Here is a 23,582-nt window from a genome sequence, read left to right as displayed (position 1 = left end):
CTTGGGACATGCTGCAGCTCAGATAGGAATAGAGTGGTCCTAGGAGACACAAGAAGGGCAGCACAACCGTTGTAGGCTCTCCATGTTCAGGGAGGCCTTCAGAAAGAGAGGCCCTTTGCTCAGCGTGGTGTGATGTAATGGATGAGTTAGAGATTTAGGAGCCATATGCACCTTTATTCGGATCCCACCTCTCATTACCTGTGCACCCTTGAGCACAGCAGCTTCTGCTCTTCCGTTTCCCCATCCATATACTCTAGACAACACTATCTGCCTTACACCATTATGAGGGGAGCTAAAGAAAGTGAAAACCTTATGTTGTGTACAGGTAACCAGCATAAGTGGTAGTTTCTGGAGAAAAGAAACCTAAAATCTGATCTCATGGCTGATTCTATCTACAGAGACATTCTGATTCACTTTCTATAAGGGAAATTCATCTTCTTAAATTCATCTTATTTTTATTTTTTTCAATTATTGTTGACATACAGTATTATGTTAGGTGTATAACACACCTAAAACTAATTAGACATTTATATAATTTATGAAGCAATCACCCCAATAAATCCAGTACCCATCTGATACTGTACATAGTTATTACAATACTACCGACTATATTCCCCATGCTGTACTCTATATCTCCATGACTATTTTGCAACTACCAGTTTGGACCTCTTAATCCCCTCCCCTCTTCACACATCCTCCACCCCTCAATCTGACAACCATCAAATGCTCTCTGTATCTATGAGCTTGCTTCTGTTGTTTGTTTATCCTGTTCTCTAGATTCCACATATGACGTTTGTCTTTCTCTGTCTGACTTACTCCACTAAGCACAATACCCTCTAGGTCCATCCGTGCTGTTGCAGCTGGCAAGATTTCAGTCTTTTTAAAAATATGTATTATGGCTAAGTAATATTCCATTGTATATATGTACCACCTCCTCATTATCTATTCATCTATTGATGGACACCCAGGTGGCCTCCATATCTTGGTTATTGTAAATAATGCCGCAATGAACATATTGATTCACGTGTCTCTTCAAAGTAGTGTTTTGGGTTTCTTCAAATAAATACCCAGAAGTGGGATTACTGAATCATTCTTTGTCTCTTGTTACAGCCTTTGTTCTAAAGTCTATTTTGTCTAGTATAAGTATTGCTACCCCAGCTTTGTTTTTGTTTCCGTTTTCATGAAACATCTTTTTTTTCATCCCTTTACTTTCAGCCTGTGTGTGTCTTTCAATCTGAAGTGAGTCTCTTGTAGGCAGCATATACGACGGTCTTGTTTTCTTATCCATCCAGCCACCCTATCTTTTGATTGGAGCATTTAATCTACTTACATTTAAAGTAATTGTTGCTGGATATGTAGTTATTGCCAATTTATTATTCACATTTTTTATCTTTTTATTTTCTTTTTTCTTCTTAAAGAAGTCCCTCTAACATTTCTTGTAATACAGGCTTGGTGATGATGAACTCTAGCTTTTTCTTCTTTGGGAAGCTCTTTATCTATCTTTCAAATCTAAATGTTAGCTTTGCTGGGTAGAGTAATCTTGGTTTTAGGTCCTGGCTTTTCATCACTGAATATTTTCTGCCAATCCCTTCTGGCCTGCAGTGTTTTTGTTGAGAAATAAGCTCACAGTCTTATGGGAGCTCCCTTACAGGTAGCTAACCACTTTTCTCTTGCTGCTTTTAAGATTTTCTCTTTGTCTTTAACCTTTGGCATTTGAATTATGATGTGTCTTGGTGTGGACCTTTTTAGGTTCACCTTGTTTGGGATTTGCTATGCTTCCTGGGATTGTAGATCTGGTAGATTGCTTTTCTCCATTTTGTTTAGTTCTTTTTCTGGAGCTTTGTTCTGTTCTTTCAGTTGGGATGTATTTATCTTCCCATTTTGGCTACCTGCTTGTATTTGTTTCTATGTATTAGGTAAGGCTGCCATGTTTCCTGATCTTAGTAGAGTAGCCTTATGTAGTAGGTGTGCTGTAGGTCCCAGTGGCACAGTCTTTTCTGGTCACCTGAGCAGGATGCTCCAGGTATGTTCCTTTTGTGTGCCCCCCTGTTGTAGTTGAGACTTGGTTGCTGTTTGCTCATCAGCGGGAGGGATTGACCCTTGGGCTGATTGGTTGTGATGTCTGGCCATGATCAATGGAGGAGCTATTGTGCAGGGGCTATAGAGCAGGATTTGCTTTAGCAAGGCTCTCTCTGGTACCTGCCATGTCTGCCTTTTGTTTGTCATCCTCAGATGTGATCTTGGGTGGTGCTCTGGATCAGACTGAAGCTAGCCACCAGCTAGGGCCTCCTGGGAGGGGCCCTGCTGCTGGCCAAGTTCAGCTGAAGCCTGTGCCCTGCCTGGGGCCACCTGGCACGAGCCACCAAGCAATCTACAGATGGCCGCCACCAACGCTTGGTATGGAAGTGCCTCGAGAGGCCAAGCCACAAACCAGTGCTTCCTGCCTCTAGTGCTGGTCCTGGGGCTGCTCAGCAAGAGGTACAGGGCATGCTGAGGCCAGCTGCTGCTTGTTTAGGTTTTGTGATCCTTTGAGAGATTTTAGGAAAATCCACAGCATGAGCCAAGGCAGGCCATTTGTATGGAAAATACACTGGAAGCGGCTGGGGCAGGCCCACACATTGGGAGGGGTGGTGTCTTAGGGAATCACAAGGGCAGGGTGACCAGTATGAGCTACTTTGATGGAGACTCTGCTATGGTGCCCTCCTGGGTCTGAAAGCTGGGGAGGTGCGGGGGGTGAAGGCTCAACAAAGGAACAGTGCCCTCTGCCAGCACTTCTGTCTGGGAGAAAGCCGCCCCTCCAGCCCTCGCTCCAAAGCCAGACAACTCAGTTTTGTCCCATAGGTCGCTGGCACCTCTCGAGCTGCTGCCTCAGAGCTGGAGCTCAGAGTTTGTGAGCTTGTCACTAAGTCTGCACATGAGCCCTTTAAGAGGAAAGTCTATGATTCCTTCAGCCCTCCATCTCACTCAGCCACAATCTGCTGGTTTTCACAGCCAGAAGTTATGGGGACTTCTCTTCCCGGCACTGAAACCTGATGTGGGGCCAGGACCCCTTGCTCTTTCTGGGGTACCTCCACAGCTGAGATATTTCTCCTGATTCTCAGCCACCACAAGCAGGTGTGGGACCAGCCCGAGCCTGTTTTGCATCTCCACTCCTCTACCAGTTCATAGATGGCCTCTTCTGTGTGTCCCCATTTGTAGGAATTCTGTTTAGCTAGACTTCAGGCAACTCCTAATGATGGTTATTCTGTAGTGTAGTTGTAATTTTGATGTTGCGAGAGGAGGTGAGCACAGTGGTTATCTGCTCCACCATCTTGATTAGAACCAGCTTAAGGGAAATTAATCTTTGATGAGCTTGGAATGTTACATCTTGATTGATAAAATTTGCTTGTTCATAGCATCAGCAACATTGCCTAAGAATTATCTGATAGAACTCTGAAAAGTATGTTTTTCCAACTCTATATAGTAAATATTTAAAACTAGCAAGAAACTCAGGGTAATTTTGAGTGGGAGGAATTGTGATTTGAGTAGAGGTGACACCTGAGACATCTAGGAGGTCAGGACATGGATATATTCACTGAATGTCTCTGTCTATTCTCTTCTGGCCTCTGAGAAGCAGAGTGGCATGGCTCAGGAAAACAGCGGAATTGAAAATTTGGATTGCATTTGGTCTTTTTGGCTGAAAATTTAGGAAGGGAAAACACCATTAATAATCAAGTTTCTCCTATCTTGGTTAAACCCAGCATTTCTCAAATGTACCTGACAATGGTCCAGGTTTTTCAAAGTACCCCTGTGTCATCCTGTGGAATGGTTTTGATCTGACAACAGTGTATGAGGTGCTAAGTGCCATCTTTTGCAGATGAGAAAACTTGGGCCCAGAGAGCTGGCAGTTGGTCCATGGTTAAAAAGAAGCAGCATTCTGGAACTGCTGCCTCTGCACAGTGGGTATCCTGTTATGGCAGCATCTTCTCCAGAAAGTAGTCAGTTAGCATCTTTCTCTGTCAGGTTTGACTTTTGACCAGACAGATAGCCACAAACTTTTTAATATGCTCTCCCTCTTTTATTATTTTAATGAACTTATCTTACGGAGACTTTTATCTAATGGATGGAAGGTGTGTTTTTCTCCGGGAAGGGGAAGATTATATAGTGACCCCATTTGGGTTTTAGCCGTGTTTACAAAGATGGCTGTGTCTGCTCCCACATCACAAGGAGTCATTCCTCTGCTCCAGTGCACTTACCACATTTTGTACATACCGCTTTTTATGGTCTCCTTCCCCTTTAGTCTGTGAGCCTGTTGTTGGCAGGGATTTGTGTCTGAGTAGCCAGAGCAGCCAGGAGGGGCAAGATATATAGTAGTGCCTGGTGAGTGCTAGTTGCATGGTTCTCTGCTCTGTTCTGCTATAGTTGTCAGCAGAGTAGAGGCTTCTCAATCAGAACCCTGTATACATACTCCATTTACTTTGTACTAAGGTTTCACATCTGCCCTCTGGGAACTTTGTTGTAGACTTTGTTGGGCTCATTTGGATTTGGCACAGAAGAAAATAATGCTTCCCATTTCTCCCTAACATGGGAAGTTGAACTCATTGTTTTGTTTGTTGAAATACAACCTAATATTAACAGCTGGAATTTTATCTTAAATAAAGGGAAAACTATTTCTTTTTAAAATGAATGCTTAAACTGGAGCCAGTGTCTCCCTCCAGTTACATAATTTCTCTAAGTAAATGACTAAGCATTGATTTTTTTGCTTTTTCTTTTTATCTAATATTTGATATTTGGAAAATAATGTTATGAACTATAATATAATGGAGACCTATTAAGCCATCACCTGCCTGTGATGACTGTCAACTAGTACCTTGCATATCGTGTGTTTTCTTCCTCATTTCATCCCATCCCTTCCTATCCCATTTCATCTCATCCCTTCCCATCTCCCTGCCTCCCCTTTCCTTGCTCAGAGAAGCTACGATGTTTTCTCTCAAAAATTTAGGTGATTATAGTTAACTTTTTGTCCTCTATCCATTTCTATCCTATGGCCAGGAGTTGATATTGGACTATTTTCTAGAAAAACCAAATTAATTAATGTTTTCAGAAGTCATTAATCTAATCCACCTCCCTGGGCACTTCTGTCACCAAACGGGATGGAGAACAAAGCTTTAGACACAGACAAGGGGTAGGTGTCTTTCCATTGGAGTCTTTTGCTGAGAAGCAACTAAAACAGTGTTTATTCTTTGGCATTATGGAGGTCAAGAAGAAATATTAAAACATGTTGTATAAGGGATATGACCTAAAAGGACCACAGACAGGGTGTAGGATGAGGAAGAAGGGAGGAAGGTCAAATGCAAGGGTTTGCTCTATAAAAGGTCTTCTGTCTGTGGGATTCGAACTTTTCATCTTTACTCCAATTTTGAACAGGCCATTGGAAGTCAGATGTCGTAAGTTCTTCAGGTTAATTTTTGCTTTGCTCATTTTCTTCCAAACATTGGAATAGTCAGAAGGCCAGCTCTGTATGAACTTGGGCAAGTTCAAGTTACTTTCTCTAGCTGGCCCTCCAATATATCTCACATACAGTCCCTAACAAAACATGGAACAGGTAGAGATTGCAGTGACATAAAATGTAAAAGAAATGGCAAGCCAGCTCCTGGAGTTCATGCTCTCAATTTAAACCATTTTGAGGTTAAATTTGTAGTTGGAGGTTAACCAGTTTCTCATTATGTTTTTAAGTCTAGGATCGCCATTCACTTACTTGAGGCATATGGAAGGGAAATATCTGTCTTCTAGTAAATATGGTTAACTGAGAAAAATTATGAACTTAAAACTATATGTGATCTCAGAAAATACAGTGATTGTATAAGGCTATGAAAATACAGATAATAATTTTCATAGAAGACTTAAATGATTGGGCAAAACTTCTACAAATATTTTATTTCTGAGAGGAAAAACTAGAGTACACAGTAATGCTGGCTTCAGAAAGGCTAAATTATTAGCCTGAAAAAGTGAATTTAAGAGATGAATTTGAAGATGAAATAGAGACTGAATAGAAAATAGCAAAACTCCATTTCTAGAGACCCTAATTTCTTTGGGCAGTTTGTTTTTTCATTTATTGTTTTCATAATAACTAATTAAGATATCCACATTCTATACAATTTATCCATTTAATTTGTATGATTCAACAGCCTTTACTATATTCATAGAGATGTGCAGCCATCTCCACAGTCAATTTTAGAACATTTTCATCATTCCAGAAAGATATTCTTTTAGCATTTGTATTCTGTGTCAAATATTCCACCAATGCTCTAAGGTAGTGGTCTGGGCCACAGGCCCCCTCCCTCTCTGCAGTTCCTTCTTTAACCAGAGGCACATATGATATATTATTTGAACAAAGATTTCAGAGGCTTTCTCTGATGATTAGTGACCTTGAGCATCTTTTCATATGTCTATTGGCCATCTGTATTTCCTCTTTGGAGAAGTATCTGTTCAGGTCTTCTGCCTATTTTTTAATTGGATTGTTTATTTTTTTGTTGTTGAGTTGTATGAGTTCTTTGTATATTTTGGATATTAACCTCTTATAAGATATGTCATTAGTGAATATCTTCACCCATTCAGTTGATTGTCTTTTTGTTTTGTTGATGGTTTCCTTTGCTGTACAAAAACTTTTTAGTTTGATGTAGTCCCATTTGTTTATTTTTCCTTTTGTTTCCCTTGCCTGAGGAGATATATCCAAAAAGAAATTACTGTTAGCAACATCAGAGAGTTTACTGCTGATGTTTTCTTCTAGAAGTTTTATGGGTTTTGGTCTTACATTTAAGTTTTTAATCCATTTTGAATCTATTCTTATATAGTGTAAGAAGGTAGTCCAGTTTATTTTTTATGAATGCATCTGTCCAATTTTCCCAGCACCATTTATTGAAGAGACTGTCTTTACCCCATTGCATATATGCCTCCTTTGTCATATATTAAATGAGTGTGTAGGCATGGATTTATCTCTGGGCTCTCTATTCTGTTCCATTGATCAATGTATCTGTTTTTATGCCAGTACATGCTGTTTTGAGCACTGTGGGCTTGTAGTATAGTTTGATAGCAGGAAGTGTAATGCCTCCAACTTTGTTCTTCTTTCTTAAGATTGCCATAGCTATTCAGGATTTTTTATGGCTCCATATAAATTTTAGGATTATTTGTTCTAGCTCTCAGAAAAATACCATTGGTGTTTTGATAGGGATTGCATTGAATCTATAGATTGCTTTGGGTAGTATGGCCATTTTAATTATGTTAATTCTTCCTACCTATGAGCACAGTATATGCTTCCATTTATTTGTATCTTCTTCAGTTTCTTTTTTCAATGACTTACAATTTTCTGAGAACAAGTCTTTTCCCTCGTTGGTTAATTTGATTCCCAGATATTTTATTGTTTTCAATGCAATCGTAAATGAGATTGTTTTCTTAATTTCTCTTTCTGAAAGTTCATCATTGGTGTATAAAAATATCACTGACTTCTGAATATTAATTTTGTATCCTGATACTTTACTAAATTCATCGATCAGTTCTAACAGTTTTTTGCTGGAATCTTTGGAGTTCTCTATATATAGTATCATGTCATCAGCAAATAATGAGAGTTTTACTTCTTCCTTTCCAATTCAGATATCTTTTATTTCTCTTGTCTTATTGCTGTGGCTGAGACTTCCAATACAATGTTGAAGAGGGGTGGTGAAAGTGGACATCCTTGTCTTGTTCCTAATCTTAAGGAAATTGCTTTTAGCCTTTCCCCATTGAGTATGATATTAGCTGTAGGTTTGTCAAATATGGCCTTTGTTATGTTGAGGTATATTCTCTCTATTCCCACTTTGTTGAGAGTTTTTATCATAAGTGGATGCTGGATTTTGTCAAACACTTTTTCTGCATCTATTGATATGATCATATGGTTTTTATCTTTCGATTTGTTAATGTGATATATCACATTAAATGATTTACGGATATTGTACCAACCTTGCATCCCAGGAATAAATCCAACTTGATCATGGTGTATGATATTTTTAATATATTGCTGAATTCGGCTTGCTAATATTTTGTTGAGGATTTTTGCATCAATGTTCATAAGAGATATCGGCCTATATAAGATATCATCTCACACCTGTCACAATGGCTATCATCAAAAAATCAAAGAACAACAAGTGTTGGCGAGGATGTGGAGAAACCGGAACTATCATACAATGTTTGTGGGATTGCAAATTGGTACAGCCACTATAGAAAAGTCTGGCGGTTTCTCAAAAAATGTAAAACAGGTATACCTTTTGACCCAGCAATTGCACTTCTGGGTATTTATCCAAAGAAAAGCAAAACAATAATTCGTAATGATCTATGCACCCCTATGTTCATGGCAGCACAATTGACAATAGCTAAGATATGGAAGCAATCTAAATGCCCACCAACAGATGATTGGATAAAGAAGTTAGGGTTCATATATACAATGGAATATCACTCAGCCATTAAAAAAGATGAAATCCTACCATTTGCAACGACATGGATGGACCTAGAGGTTATTATGCTGAATGAAATAAGTCAGACAGAAAGATAAATACCATATGATTTCACTTATATGTGGAATCTAAGGAACAAAAAGAAAGAACTAATCAAAAACAGACTCACAAATACAGAGGACAGTGTGGTGACAGCCAGAGGGGAATGGGTTGGGAGGGCTGGGAGAAAGGGGTAAAGTGTTAAAGAAGTACAAATTAGTAGTCGATAGATGTTCATGGGAATGGGGAGCACAGCTTAGGGATTGCAGTCAGCATTTATGTAATGCTAGGTGGAGAGCCAGAGGAGTGAAAGAGCAATTAGGGGGATCATTTTATAAACTATATAAATGTCTAACCAATGTACTATATACTTGAAATTAATAAAATAAAATTTAAAAAAAAGATTTCTGAGGCTTACTTTTTCCTTTTTTTCATTAAGTTAAAAATTGTTACATTCAGGCACGGCCCTGAAACCTTGCTCTGATCCCTAGGATCCCATGGAGAATGTGGGACATCATGCAGTGGTGGGGCTCCCCACACCTACCCTGCTTAACTGGCTAGCAGACTGCATCTTTGTTTTTCAAATGCATAGTGGTATATGATTTGTTTTAAACAAAGAGTTCTAGAGCTTTAAGTTAAATTTGAAAGGATGCAAAAAGATTTAAAATTATGTTTCTGCTCTTAAGATAAGTTGTAGGAAAGTTAAGAAAAAGTGAGTGTTCCACGCTATTTTATTATGGAAATACCTTGTTCTCTGTGTCTCTTCAAATGGAACTGAAATTCTATCAAAAGTTAACAAATATGGGAAACTTCCTTAAAGTTTAGAAGACTGCTTAGAACTTGGTGGGTCTCGTGTGGTTTCTCGGTAAAGTACCAGAACAAAAGTTGCCGGAGTAGGAAATGTGCCTACCTCTGGCCAGTACATTGTGCTCCTGGCACTCAGTGAAATTAAGTTAGAATAAAAACAACGTGTTAGAACAAAGTGAAAAAAATCTGTAACATCAAGGCAGCTTGGAATCATGAATTAGAACAACCCAAATTTCATAGTGCCAAGCCTGCCAGCCAAATTTGATGAGCAGTACAATAGGTGGAATTAAAGTAAGGGCTATCAGACATTTGAATGTAGAGCAAAGTAAATGTTCAAGCATACTATGTTTATAGATAAAACTGATTTTTATCTATAGGTAAGAACACAATCACATGGACTGTAAATAGACCAAAATTGCTTTTAAAGCAAGATCATTAATCTAAAAGCTAAGTGAATCATTTGGGGGGAAAAAAATGTCATGGAAGGCACCATAGGGATAAATGGTAGATTTGGTCTTATTTACACAACTGTTAATTAGGCCGAATAGACTGCTCCTTAAAATATTACTAGAAACTGAGCCATTTTCTTTGAGCCCTTAGCTTAGGGGTTAAGAGCACAACCTACAACCTGCATTTGATCTTGGCTCTGCCACTTACTGGCTGTTCGACCTTGGATTGTATCCGATAGTTTCCTCATGGACACAGTGAGAATAGTAATGGTGGATTTTACTGGGTATGCGAATCCTAGAAGTTCTATGCAAAAATCTGTGTTTATGAAAATATGCCAACCAAAGCAACAGTCAGAATCTGAATTCACTGGAGGTTAAAGCAAAATCAGAAAGCAGTTTTGTTTTTTTTTTTTCAAATGCCTAATGTCCTCAAAGAGATCAATGTAGAAATAATAACCATTTAAAAATAAAAAAAGAACAAGATCAAGAAAATCTAAATAAGGGGCAAAAACAAGCAAGAATTAAATGTAAGTAGATATGGAAAAAAATTACAGCCTTCAGAAATGAGTAATAGATTCATTGAAATAAAGAAGAAAAAGACAGATGAGACTAGATTCAGTTGAAGGGAAAATTAGTAAATAAGAATCTATTATTGAAGAATTCACCCAGAATATAGCACAAATCCATGCAGATTAAAAATCTAAAACAGATTAGCTAAGAAAAATGGAAGATAGATGAAGAATCTCCACAATACGTATTATTGCATTTTAAGAAGACAATGACAGGAATGGCAGACAAATAATAGTTGGAATTTCTCTGAATTGGAACAAAACATGAACCTCCTGATCGAAAGCACACTCTGAGTAATGAGCAGAATAAGGAAAGATAAATGCAGGCCTGGCCTAATCAGAATCAAAGTGCAGAGCCTCAAGAATAAAGATAAAGCTCAACCAGCTAGGACGAAGAGACAGATTCCCTACGAGGAACCAGCACTGACTGACAGCAGACTTGTCATCATTACTAATAGCTGCAGAAAAATATTTTCAAAGTGCTGAAGAGAGACAACTATAAACCTACAATTTTGTGCCCTGTCAAATTATTTAACTGTGAGGGGTTTCAGACATATAAATACTGAAAGAGGTTTGCCTCCCACATACTTTCACTGAAAAAACTGTTAAAGGATAGTCATTTGCAAGAACAAAAGTGAGAAAGAAGGAAGGCTGTCAGAAAGTGTGAAAGGCCTAAGATTTTACTATACTTGCAAGTTAACTTAGGTAGCCTGCCACAGATTCATGGCTGCTGGCAGAATGACATGAGACTCATGGGTCAGAGACAAAGGACTGTTACAGCACAGAAGCTGCATGAGTTTCTTGTTTGCATTCGTTCTCCTGAACCGTCAACCCCACCCCAATCCCATAGGGTGATGTGGAGCAGCTCAGGTGGATGCTGGCTCACACACTCGGCTTACTGTACAGCTGAAAACCCTCAAATTTAGGAACCCTTCAATCTTTTGTTTGTTTGCATGTATTTGTTGGCTTGTTTTCCTTCCAGTATTTTAAAGATGGTGTTAGAAAACCTGCACAATCTTTCCCCTGAGGTAGACGTTATCTTTATTGTCCTGGTGAAGAAACAAATCTGTTAGACTACCTCTGTCTTCCAAGGCTGTTTGTTACACAGTGGCTACAAATTGTGTGGAAATTCCATGGAGAATTGTCTCCCAATGAAGAGGTGGAATGCAAAAAACAAATACAGAATTTAAAAACAATCTTTAGTTTAAAATTAACTGTTGCTTTAAATATTATTTTGTGTAAGCTTTTTAAAAATAAAACTCTAATAGTTGGGGAGAGGAGCTGTTAAAATAAACTAAGGTTCCTATCTCATGTAAGGGCTGAATAGAGGCCCTAAAAAAAATTTAGGCTTTAGAACAATTATTAAAGAATGTGTGTGTGTGTGTGTGTGTGTGTGTGTGTGTGTATGTGTGTGTGTGTAAGAATAGAAATATAATTTACATCTTCTTAAAACCAAAGAGGGAAAAATACTGGAATATTTTCTAAAATTGATCAATCTAATAGAATGGAGGAAAGAAAATTTACAGAAAGAAAGAGCTTGTGGGATATATCTAAAGATGTATATAGAGAAAAGTAAGAAGACCCCAAATAACAGCAGTTATTCTTTCACCTAAATAAGCTGGGGAAAGAACAGAATAAAACCAGTTAAATAAGAAACTGTTAAGTAACTGGACTGTAGCACTTCAGCTGCCAACTTTCTTACCTGCAAGTCTGAAGACTCAGGTCTGAAGGGATTTGTGAGCCTTTTAAAGGCAAGGAGAGGGAGACAGTGGAGAGAGAAAAAGGGACATGGGAGTAAAACTTAGTAAGCAAACCTATTTCAGATAAAAGAAAAAGGGAAGAATAACAATATCTTTGAAAAATCAAATTCATGTGACTCAGATGACATGGAGAATTGTCCTTTCTGGAACCATAATTATTATCTCTAAAAATCTAAACTACCCTGGGAAATTTGGGAAATGTGGACACAGACCCCCCATAGTGTGGTCAGTTCAATAAGATTTTAAGAGGTATTTATTAGGCAGGCACTGTGCCACTGCTGGGCTACGTAGGTGAACCAGACGTTAGTGCTGGTCCTAGAGGATATAGTGGCAGAGAAAGGAACCTAAGAGAGGCACTTAATACAGTTGGAGTCTTGGGGTAGGCCTGAGGTCAGGGAAGCACATAACTCCATGATTGCCCCACCCCCTCAACTCCCAACACAGAAGAAAGCAATTTTCAGGTTGGAAGTGTTAATAATTGGCAGAGATAGAAGGTGTTAGAAAGGGCAAACTGTAAAAAATGTTTATAGATCCCTAGGATTAGCCCAACCTTATAAAATAAAGATATTATTCCAAGACCATTAAAGGTAGTCACAATGCAATAAGTGTAGGAGAGGGGGAAAATATTTTTCCTTGTACCCTTCTAGGTCTCTGCTGGGGCTCTGTAACAAATGACAGGCTAAAAGAAAAACAAGTTTACTAACATGTGCACTAATGTAACACATAGGAGTACTTAGACATGAATAAGTCAAAGATTTGGTTAGTACTTGAGCTTATATCGCAGTTTAGGAAAAGAACAATAAGTCTTTAGAGAAGTGATATGACAAAGGAAAAGTAGCTTGAGTCTGTAGGGGTGCAAATTGTGGAAAGGTAAATATATAGGAAACCAATCAAAGGTAAGAACTAGTTAGTAAAGTTTGTTATGTAGGTTCCTCTAAAGCCATCTCTGGGCTGATAAAAGTCTACAGTTGTCTCCAGTGATTAATTTTCATCCCTCCTAGTAGATTGGAGAGATGGGACACCTTTGCAAATTTATGCCCTCCTCTTAGGCAAATTAGGAGAGGGCTGGGAGCTTTTTTGGTATCAGCTACTCAGTTTCCTTCAGCTCAGAATAATCCTTATCACAAAGTAGTATATTTTGGGGTAGCATAATTTGCTACCCTCTAATAAGAGGAGAGTTACAAGGATGTTAACTATCAATCTGCATTAAGAGAATAAAGTATAAGTTGGGCTAATCTTACTTACTGGAGTATAACACCCACTTCTGCCCCAACCCAACCAACACCTCTGGCATGCAGAAGTCACTCAGTGGATTTGCTGCACAAATCAAGGTTGAACCTGAACTCTTGTGTCTTAAAGTTGAAATCCCTTTTATACCTTTCTTGAATAGTTTTCCCTCCTTTCCTACATCTGTTTTAATACAGTTTACATGTATACTTTATTATCCTATTTTTTAACTTCATATATATATTATACTACACACATCTTAATAAAACTTACTTTTTAAACTTAACATGTTTTTGAATTTTAGTCATAGTATCTCTATTTCATTTACTTTAACTCATATATTGTATGTATGACAGTATATACAAAATAATTATTGTGTGAGATAGATACTAATAATATCTCCATTTTCAAGTAAAACTGAAAACAGAGATTAAGCCATTTGTCCAAGTCATATAGGTAGTAAGAAAGGTTCAAATTTAGATCACCAATTTTGCCTATTTCATTCCCATTTTTTATTCATAGTTTTTCCTGTTTGTTGCCTTAATTAGAATTTATAATGTGAGAAAGCAAGGATGATAGTGGCTATGCTTATCTTATTCTTGACTTTATTTGGAATGCTCCTTAAAATTTTTTAACATTAAATATGTTTGCTGTAGGTTTTAAGTACCTTGTTAGGCTAAGGATGTTGCCTTCTATTTACAATTTGCCAAAAAAACCTTTTTCTTATCATGAATGAGTGTTACATTTATCAAATGCTTCCTGTCTGTGAAAAACAAATCACATGATTTTTTTCTTTATACTGTGTGTCAATTAGTAGATTATTTTTGGTTTTAAATCATTCCCATTATTCCAGAAAACTTTACTTGACTATTTTGTATTATTATGTTACTACGTTATTGAATTGTGTTTGCTGAAGTTATATTTAGGACTTTTCATGTAGTATATAAGGCGAAATTGGTCTACAATTTTTTATGAATTTTACTATGCTTGTCCAGTTTCAGACTAAAGTTGATAGGAGCTTCAGAAAATTAGTTGAGTTACTTTCTTTTTCTGTTTTAATGAAACCTTCACCTTAAGTATTTGATAAGGTGATACCATGAATCATCTGAGTCTAACAATTTTGTTGTGAGATTTTACTTATAATTCAATTTGATACAGACTCATTGGTTTAAATTTTCTGTTTTGAGTTAAAATTATTCTTTTATTACAAGTTTTCAAATTTGTTATTTAATACTTTGTAATATTTACTTATGACTTTGAAAGTCTCTACTATATCTGTAGTTTCGATCCCCTTTCTAATTCTTTAAAAACAAACAAGAATTATAGAGAGGATCTCAAAAGAACTAATCAGTAATAGGTGGTTATTTGATAAAACTGCAATAATGTTGGGAGAAATAGAAAGTAGCAGTAAGAGAGGAAGACAAAATATGAGATGGATTGACTCCGTAAAAGAAGCCATAGGCATGAATCTCCAGGAGCTGAGCAGGGCTGTTGAGGATAGGACCTTGTGGGCATCAGGGCATCACTCATTCATAGTCACCAGGAGTCAGAGCTGACTCAATGGCACGCAACATACACAATAAAATGACATGCCTCTATCTAGATCAAGAAAAGAAATGAGAAAACACAAATAATATTAGATGCTATTTAAAGTCCATGGAAGGATTTCAATCTAAAACGGAAACAGAGGATATGGAACAGATTCGCATGTGCACCCCTCAGAACTTAAGAACCAAGTGACTAATTTCCAGTAAATGCCTGATTCACAGAAGACCAAGACTTATCTTCTACCAGTGAACATCCATGAAGAATCTCTCCCCATCCTCAAGCCAGTGAACTTACTTCTTGAACTCTGGCTGGATTCCCCTCTTTGTACTTCTTGCCTATAAATACAGCCCACCCCAAACCATCAGTAGACTTGCCAGTAGTTTGCTACAACATGTGTTTCACGAACTGCAGGTCTTCTGCTATACCCGAATAAACTCAATTTCTGGTAATTTGAGCTCGCCTCAGTTTATCTCTTTATTCTGGCTGAAAGTTTCCTTCCAATTTTAAAATTTCTAATTCTATGATTATGGATTATCAAGTCCCTATATGAGGTCACTTCGCCTGTCCACCTCTAGCCTTGTCATTCCACAAGGTCACTATCTCCTCATCACAGTATAGCTAGGAATGGAGGCAAGTCTTCCTGCCTTGCTTACTTGGTGTCTCCATTAGCTGGTCTGGTTAGAGAAGAACAGCTGAATCGATTCACTGTAATGTAGCACTTACTACATTATCATGTTGACTGTTGATGGGTTGCTGACACAGATGCTTAGTTGAGCACCTTCTCCCATTTCTGTCATCTTGTCTCACATCAGAGCTCAACAAGTGTGGCCCTTTGCTTGGGTCAGTTGAAAAGATTTCAGGATATCCCAGCATTTTATCTGATCTCTCTAAATTTCCATATTGCATAAGTGGAAAAGGGTGTTGTCAAAAGAAAAGCAACATGTGTGACCACCAAACTCCTGTCATCTGGAGCTGCTACATTAACCCATGGATTATTTATCATAATGTCTTGACTTCAGGAGAGAAAACAGGGCTGTTTTTCAGGAGCTGTGGTATTTTGTTAGGAACACCTGGGTGGAGCTTTATTATGTTCATTTGAAATGTGTGTTCTAAACTGATGAATTTGTTTGAAAACTTTATTGCTGTTTCAAGTTGAATAATCATTTATGTTTGAGCATTTGGTTTTTTAGACATTTTGCCATTTAAAAGTGTTATATTTTTTCTAATCAGTGCTTCACCAAAGGGTAATGATATCAGTCTTGGAGTAAATCGATTTATAAGTTTGCCCTTCTAACAAATTTATCACTTTAGCAGATATTCACTTAGGAGACTTTATAGTAATATAATGAAACATTTAATAAAACATTTTTTATTGTGATGGTAACTTCTACACCTAAAGCATGCTCATATATGTTAGCCATGTAATCAAATGCAATAACTTCAAAAAGTATCTAATTTTAAATGCCTATCCAATATAATGATGAAATAGTGAGCCCTAATAAACTGGAAAAAAATGGAGAAAATGGAGGAAATGGCTACATTGTGTTTATCACATCCGTAGAGGCATAATTTAAAAAATACCTCCTTAAGTGACTACTTTCAGTTCAGTTCGTTATTTTTATAATTAGCAATGCTAACAAATAATGACATTACTAATTGAAATATCAATTTTGATAAGCCCTTATTTCTCCATTAAAATGGCTTCCTGAAAATATCACAAGAAGTTAATGAATCGCCTGTTAATTAAATTTGAACTTTTCTCCTCTTGTGTTCAAAGGGAAAAGACTGAAATATCATAAATTTATATTGCTTTGTACTAAATTGAACATTATTGGTGATATGAATATAATATATGGTAATGTTACACATGAATGTGATAAGAATCTGAAACATTCTTAATGGAATTTGCTAATTTGGAATATTGACTTATCTGTTAAGTTCATCTTGTTCCTGAAAATTCAAGTGCTAAAATTATGTTTTACCAGAATTTTCTAATTAGCTATGTGTAACTTTCCATGAAAAATTTAAACATTCTCATCCAACTAACAAATCAATCTATCTTTTCTTCTCGTTTTGTTAGCCTCTTAGCAAATATCCTGCTGTGATAAATGATATTTCATTCTGGTTGCCTTCTGAGAATTACACAGAAAATGATTTCTATGATTTAGTCCGAACAATTGGAGGAGACCTGGTGGAAAAAGTTGATCTTATAGACAAATTTGAACACCCAAAGTAAGTAAAAAAAAGCTTTCTGATTTTATCTTTTTTCTCTCTATGTGACAAATGGAAACATATAATGAAATTTTGTCGAAGCAGTACATATGAGACATAACGTCTTCTGAATTTATAGTGAATGTATAACTTATAAGAAAAGCATTTTACATCAGTCCTTTCTGAAAACCTTTCTAAAATGTATTTTTTAATCTTTCCTGCCTTAGTAAAGAAAGTATATGAAACAGAATGCTTTAAAGATCTTGGAGTTTTTCAGTGTTGCTTTTGGAAGTGATTTCATACCACATCATATCCCAGGAACAGAGGATGAAGGAAAAAGAGGATTTTGTGGAGAAAATGTTTTGTTAGTCTCTCGGTGAATATTTATTAAGCATATACCACAAGCCAAAATGTATGTTAGGTCCTAGGATAAAATTTAATAACTTTGTCAGGATTCATTTTACTGTTGACCTGTTCTCTCTGGTGTGTATTTGTGTGTGTGTGTGTGTGTGTGTGTGTGTGTGTAGTTGCCTTTCATTAATCAGGTTTGACTCTGCTCTTAAATAAACGTTCTCTTGAATTATATCTTTAAGGATTTGTTCTGATCCATGGTTCTATTCTTCAGGAATCCTAGTTATGCAGGAGGAGGCTCTCCTTTGTCTGATTTCTCTACGTATTATTTTCACTCTCGTGTTTTAAAACTCTTTATTTCCACTTCATTTTAAATGCTTTCCTCACTGTTGTCTTCTCTGTCCCTTACCGTGTTTTCTGCAATCTCTTCTTCCTTACACACATCAATTTTTCATCTGCAGTTACTTTGTTTTCTCCCCTTTTCTGAGTTTTGAAATCTCACATTTCAACTCCTGTTTTCTTGCTAACTTTTCTGAGTTATTTCTGCTTCGTGATTTTTTCCTTCATACAGAAATTGCTTCATTTGGTCTTTAAAATTCATTGTAAAATATTTGACTAGAAGCTTCATATGATCCATTGGCAGCATTTTTCTGTGACTTTCCTGTTAATACAGTTTTCTTCCATTTTCCTTATTTTTTCCTATTTTTAATTGATGTTAGTGGTATGCATATGTTTGCCTTTCCGTCACTCGTATTTGAATGTATTGGATTTTCTGAATCGGCTATTTGCACAAGGTTGAGGGATGAGGTTGAGGGTTGACCTGGCAGGGAGGGGATAGTAGTCATTTTGGCTAGTGGTTTTCAATAAGGCTTTTTTTTTCTGCACTGCTAAGAAACTAACTCTTTCTTTAAATATGGCTCATTCATCTCTTTGAGTCTTTGTGTAGGTCTGCCCTTGTTACAAAGAGAAGATTTACCTTTGCCAACTCTAATTTCAACACTTATTGGTGATCTACACTTTGCACTTTAGATTGTAACCCTCAACTTTGAGAAATGTAGTTTTGCTGGGATACGTGTCTGGAAATATGCCCCTCTGAGGTGTTTCTTTTTATTTCCTCCCATTTGGCTTCTACTTGTTATCAACTATTTTTGGCAGCTCTAAATATATTTTAGAGCTTACAGATGATATCTGTCTTCTAACTTTACAGAAAATAGAACGTGTGTGGTGGCCTGGGTCCTTGACACAATGGAGTCTCCATTCCACCCTGGACTTGTATGTGAGAAAGAAATTTCCAAGAGTTTACAAGTTAATACTGAAAGTCTAATTAATGACTTTCAAAGAGAAGGGAAAGTATGGGAATAAGACTGATTGCTAAGTATTAACCGATATACCAAAGGCACATGACATCATTTTTTTCCATTCTTATTTAATATGCAGATAATTTCCTCAAATTAAGGATTCAGAATCCATTCTTAATTTTTTACTTCTCATGCTCTTGCTTTCCGATATTGCCTTAGATCCACTTTTATTTCTTGTATCACTGGTGTTAAAAGTGAGATGAGTAGCCTTTCTTGGTTGGAGATTATCAGAATCTAAATGTTACTGTGAGATATTTTTGCCCTGGACGTGGGGCAGGTGTGGTTTGGGGAAGGAGGTAAATATTGAGTTCTTTCTGACTTGCAAGTGATTTATAGTGATGACAGTAGATGGAATGGGCATGTTAACTGGAGAGGTTGCAGTGGGAATGGGAAGGTATCAGGGTCCCATGAACGCAGGGACAGAATGGGCAGGTGGACAGTCCTTTAAGAAAAAAACACTGGACTATATGGGAGTATTCTGCTAACTCAGGTCTACACACATGACCCCATACTAACTGGTGAAAGGAGAATTTGTCCAATTCCCTTCTGATGGAGACAATACTTTTGATTGGAAATTTGAAAACAGCTAACGAAAAATTACTTCTCACCAGCGCTGATCTTATCATTTCTTAAATTAATGTTAAGCAAATATTTAAGGCCTATCATTTTGGAGCTATGCCAAATGATTACAGAGCATGCACCTATCTTAATAAGGGGCTTGGCTATTGGGATAAGGTTCCTTTGACAGAGCTTGCTAATTATCTCTCAGTATCCAACCCCCTGTTTTAAAAATAATGTAACCTTGATTTTTTTTTTTTTTTTTTAATCTAAGCAGCTTGCCAGCCAACTAAAGTCTACACTTCTGAGCCTCCACTACAGCTAGGTGTATCTATGTGGCCAAGTTTAGACAATGATTTATAAAAAGTGTTGAGTGGTATTTCCAGAAGTTTCCTAAAAAGTTGAGTTGAGGCTGTCTCTTTTCCTTCCTGCTACCTGGACATGAATGTATTGGCTGGCACTTTAGCAACCATGCTGGACCTTGGTAATGGAAGCTATGCGGAGTATAGCCTGGGTCTCTGACACTTGAATGTCGGTTCAGCTCTGGACTTCTACGTGAGAGAGAAGTATCTTGTTTAAGCCATTATTTTTCAAATCTTCGTTACCAACAGCCACAATAATGACAAACATACCTTGCTCCTATAGTGTTGAGGAAAAGAACACGTTATTTAGTAATTGTGGCTCACTGTGTGATGATTCTCTGGAACATCTAGGACAGGGATAGCAAACTTTTTCTATTAAAGGACAGATAGTAATATTTTTTTACGTTGTGTACCATACAGTCTGTCACTCAACTCCGCCATTTAGAAAGCAACCAGAGACCTAGCAAAATCAAATATGCATGTCTATGTTCCAGTAAAGTTTTAATTACAAAAATAGATGATGGGCTAGATTTGGCCCATAGTTTACTGACGCTTGATAATGGGGAGGGAGGTACATGTAATTTTTTTTAAAGACCCCCACTCAAAAATTCTAAAATCCTCCCTTAGGAAGTCAGTTTTCCTTGAGCACCCTGCACCCTCTTAGTCCCCTCCCATTTAGAGTCCCTGCCTCAGAAAAAGTTCCTGCCTTGGACAGTGGCAAGCAAAGGGTCTCCTGACCTTGTATATCTTGACCTCAAGGTATACCTTGACCTCAAGATTTATTTCATTCTCTAAACACATCAATTAAATATTATCAGATAATCCAAAAGAGCTCTGACCCTTTCTCTGACTAACATCAAAAACTGAGAAATGCTACTACTGAGTGAAAGACAAAGGCCATTTGTTTATTCTGAAATAAACAAGTAGTTGAACAAATTGGGTGTTATTTTATGAACAAGAACATATCTCAGGATGTTTCAGGAAAACATAAAGTACTGAATATGAACCTAACTTCATAATGTTAGACAACTGGGCAAATTTTTTCTTGATTACAAATAACAACTTGTGCCCTGAAGGAATTTAATTGTTCAGGTTGGAAGATGACATTTTGTTCCAGTTTGCCACTCAGAACCTTCTCCCAGAACACCTTTATCACCTATTCTTTAGGCCACTTAATGTGCAGAAGAGCCCTTGTAGTTCCAAATTTCATGTAATGAAAAGTATAGCAGTGATTTATCTCTGGAGAGGAGAGTCAGGATCACTGTATATGCTTTCATACCTTTGGAATATTGCACTACATGCATGTACTGAATAATGAGAAAGCACAATTGCTTAAAATATTTCTTAGGCTGAGGTAGGGAAAAGAGCAAAGAAGAGCAAAAGAAAACTTAATCATTATCTTCAACTGCTAACACCTCATTTGGGTAAGCAAGCCAATTTTATTTTTAATGCCAGTTTATTTTTTTCATACTATATATACATAATTTTTTTTAATGTTTTATCTTTTAATTTTTCTCCTCCCCCCTCCTCCCTCCCCCCTTCCTTCTGGTAACCACTAGTCCATTGTCCATGAGTCTCTGTTTGTTTGTCCTGTTCATTTGTTGCTTTTAGGTTTATATCCCACATATGTGATACCATGTGATTTTCAACCTTTTCTGTCTGGCTTATTTTGCTTAGTATGATTATTTCAAGGTCCATCCATGTTGTTGTAAATGGCAGTATTTCATCTCTTCTTATGACTGAGTAATTTGCCATTGTATATATGGACCACAGCTTCTTTAGCCAATTATCTATTGTAGGACACTTCGGTTGCTTCCCTGTCCTGGCCACTGTGAATAATGCTGCTATGAGCATCGGTGTGCAGATATCTTTTTGGATATGAGTTTTCAAGTCTTTGGAGTAAATAGGTAGAGGGATTGCTGGATCATATAGTAGATCCATTCTTAGTTTTTTGAGGAACCTCCATACAGCTTTCCATAGTTTTTTTTTTCTTTCTCTCTTTCTTTTTTTCTTTTCTTTTTTTCTTTTTTTTTTTCTTTTTTTTTTTGATTATGGAGGTGGACTATAAGTAAACTGGACTGGAATAGGACAGATTCTTTTTGGGCTTAGGGCAGAACTTTTTGAAAGTTTTTAGGGGATTTAAAGAAGCATTTGATTTGACTACAAGAAAAAGGTGGTAGTGAAAAATGTCCGAGGAGTCTGTACAAGTGGCTGACTGTGGATGTCCCTAAACTAGTTCTTTGCATAGACTTACACCTTGTTCCTGGGGCTGCTGCTTACTCTGCCACATCCTGTTTAAACACTCATGGACAGTTTTTCTGAATCCGTATACTGTTAGTTGGGGTCTGGTTGGAGCTGAGATGCTAGAGGCGAACATGCTGAACTGTGGACAGCAGAGTTGAGTCTTAGCTCTTCCCACTCTCCTCAGCCCTACTTGATCTTCCTCACAGTGTTATGTTCTTTGTGACTGACCACTTGCAGTTTTTAAAAATTTGGCAAAAGTACAGGCTTACCTCATTTTATTGTGCTTCACCTTATTGCACTTTGCAGATGTTGCATTTTCATCAGCATGGAGGCAAGACTTTCCACCAGGAAAAAGATCACTACTCCTTGATGGCTCAGGTGATGTTTAGCATTTTTAGCAATGAGGTAGTTTTAATTAAGGTATATACACTGTTTTGTTTTGTTTTGTTTTTTAGACATACTACTATTGCACCCTTAATAGACTACAGTATAGTGTCAGTGTAACTTTTACAGGCACTAGGAAACCAAAAAAAATTGTGTGACTCGCTTTATTGTGATACTCGCTTTAGTGCAGTGGTCTGGAACCAAACCTGCAATATATCCAGGGTAGTCCTGTAGGTATACTGGAACATATGTTATCATTTCTAACAGAATTCTGAAGAGGGACTTCACCATGCGAGGTACCTTTTCAGTGTGGCTGGCCCCTCTTCTGAGTGGTGAGTTGTGGACATTACCTGGTCATAACTCTTAATGGTGTGGTGTGGAACAGCTGTGGATGAGGCAGTTTTAATGACTTTTCCTTCCTTCCTACTTCGCCAGTTCTTTCTCTCTATTATTTCTTTTTCTTTTCTTTTCTTTCTTTTTTTATTTTTTTGGGTGTGTTTATTTGTTTTTTTTTTTTTCTAAATAGCACCCAATAAAAATGCCAACACATAAAGCTTTGAAAATAAAAAGGATGGAGATTCACCCACCATCTCAACACCCTAATACGACTCTACATTTTTACGTTTTCCCAGTCTTGACTTTTTCCATGTGTGCGTATCAAATGAAATCTGACCTTTGAATGTAGAAGATGGTATATGCTTTGTATTATCACCCCCTTTGGTGCTGGGTCAACCTCTGCACTACTGATATTTTGGACCAGATAATTCTTTGTTATGGGGGTTTTCCTGTGCCTTGTAAGGTGTTTAGCAGCATCTCTGGCCTCTATTCAGTAGATATAGCACACACCCAATCCCAAACCCCTTTATGACAATCAGAGATGTCTCTAGACATTGCCAAATATCCCTTGGCTGGCAAAATTGCCCCCAGTTGAGAACTATTGGGATATCACTTAACAGAGACTGTCTAATTTCTTATAAAAAGGGTTTCTTAAAATTGTGCATTATTTTTATATAATGACCAGCTGGGAGAAGGGATAGAAGGACCTCACAAAGGAGAGGCATCATAGTGGCGGTTCTTGTGGTTCCAAGAAACATACTTGATGTAACACAGGAAAAGCTGGACAAAACAACTAGACTTCCAAAAGAGTAGTAACTAAGGCAGGGTCTGACCTTTCTCTGTCTCCATCACTCTTTCTATGCTATGTCTACCAATTTCTACTTCTCTATGCCATTTTATTTTTACACTCACTC

The 23,582-nt window shown here is 37.3% G+C and overlaps 1 protein-coding gene across 10 annotated transcripts in view; it reads left to right on the top strand.

Annotated features, from left to right (window-relative positions):
- FARS2 (phenylalanyl-tRNA synthetase 2, mitochondrial) overlaps window positions 1-23,582 on the top strand; it is a 470,462-nt gene that overhangs the window by 291,732 nt on the left and 155,148 nt on the right. For 9 of the 10 annotated variants that reach the window (XM_015587304.2, XM_015587307.2, XM_015587302.2 and 6 more), the window contains one exon: window positions 16,945-17,096. In XM_015587304.2, the coding sequence (XP_015442790.1) occupies window positions 16,945-17,096 (152 nt within the window). Of the gene's footprint in view, window positions 1-16,944; window positions 17,097-17,302; window positions 17,661-23,582 lie in introns of those variants that run through there. The other variant, XM_025044949.1, reaches the window with a different exon arrangement.

The sequence above is a fragment of the Pteropus alecto genome, unplaced genomic scaffold, assembly GCF_000325575.1.
Source record: "Pteropus alecto unplaced genomic scaffold, ASM32557v1 scaffold121, whole genome shotgun sequence".
In the NCBI taxonomy this organism is placed as follows: Eukaryota; Metazoa; Chordata; class Mammalia; order Chiroptera; family Pteropodidae; genus Pteropus; species Pteropus alecto.
Note: the sequence above shows the minus strand (reverse complement) of the source record. Positions and strands in the feature narration are given on the sequence as shown.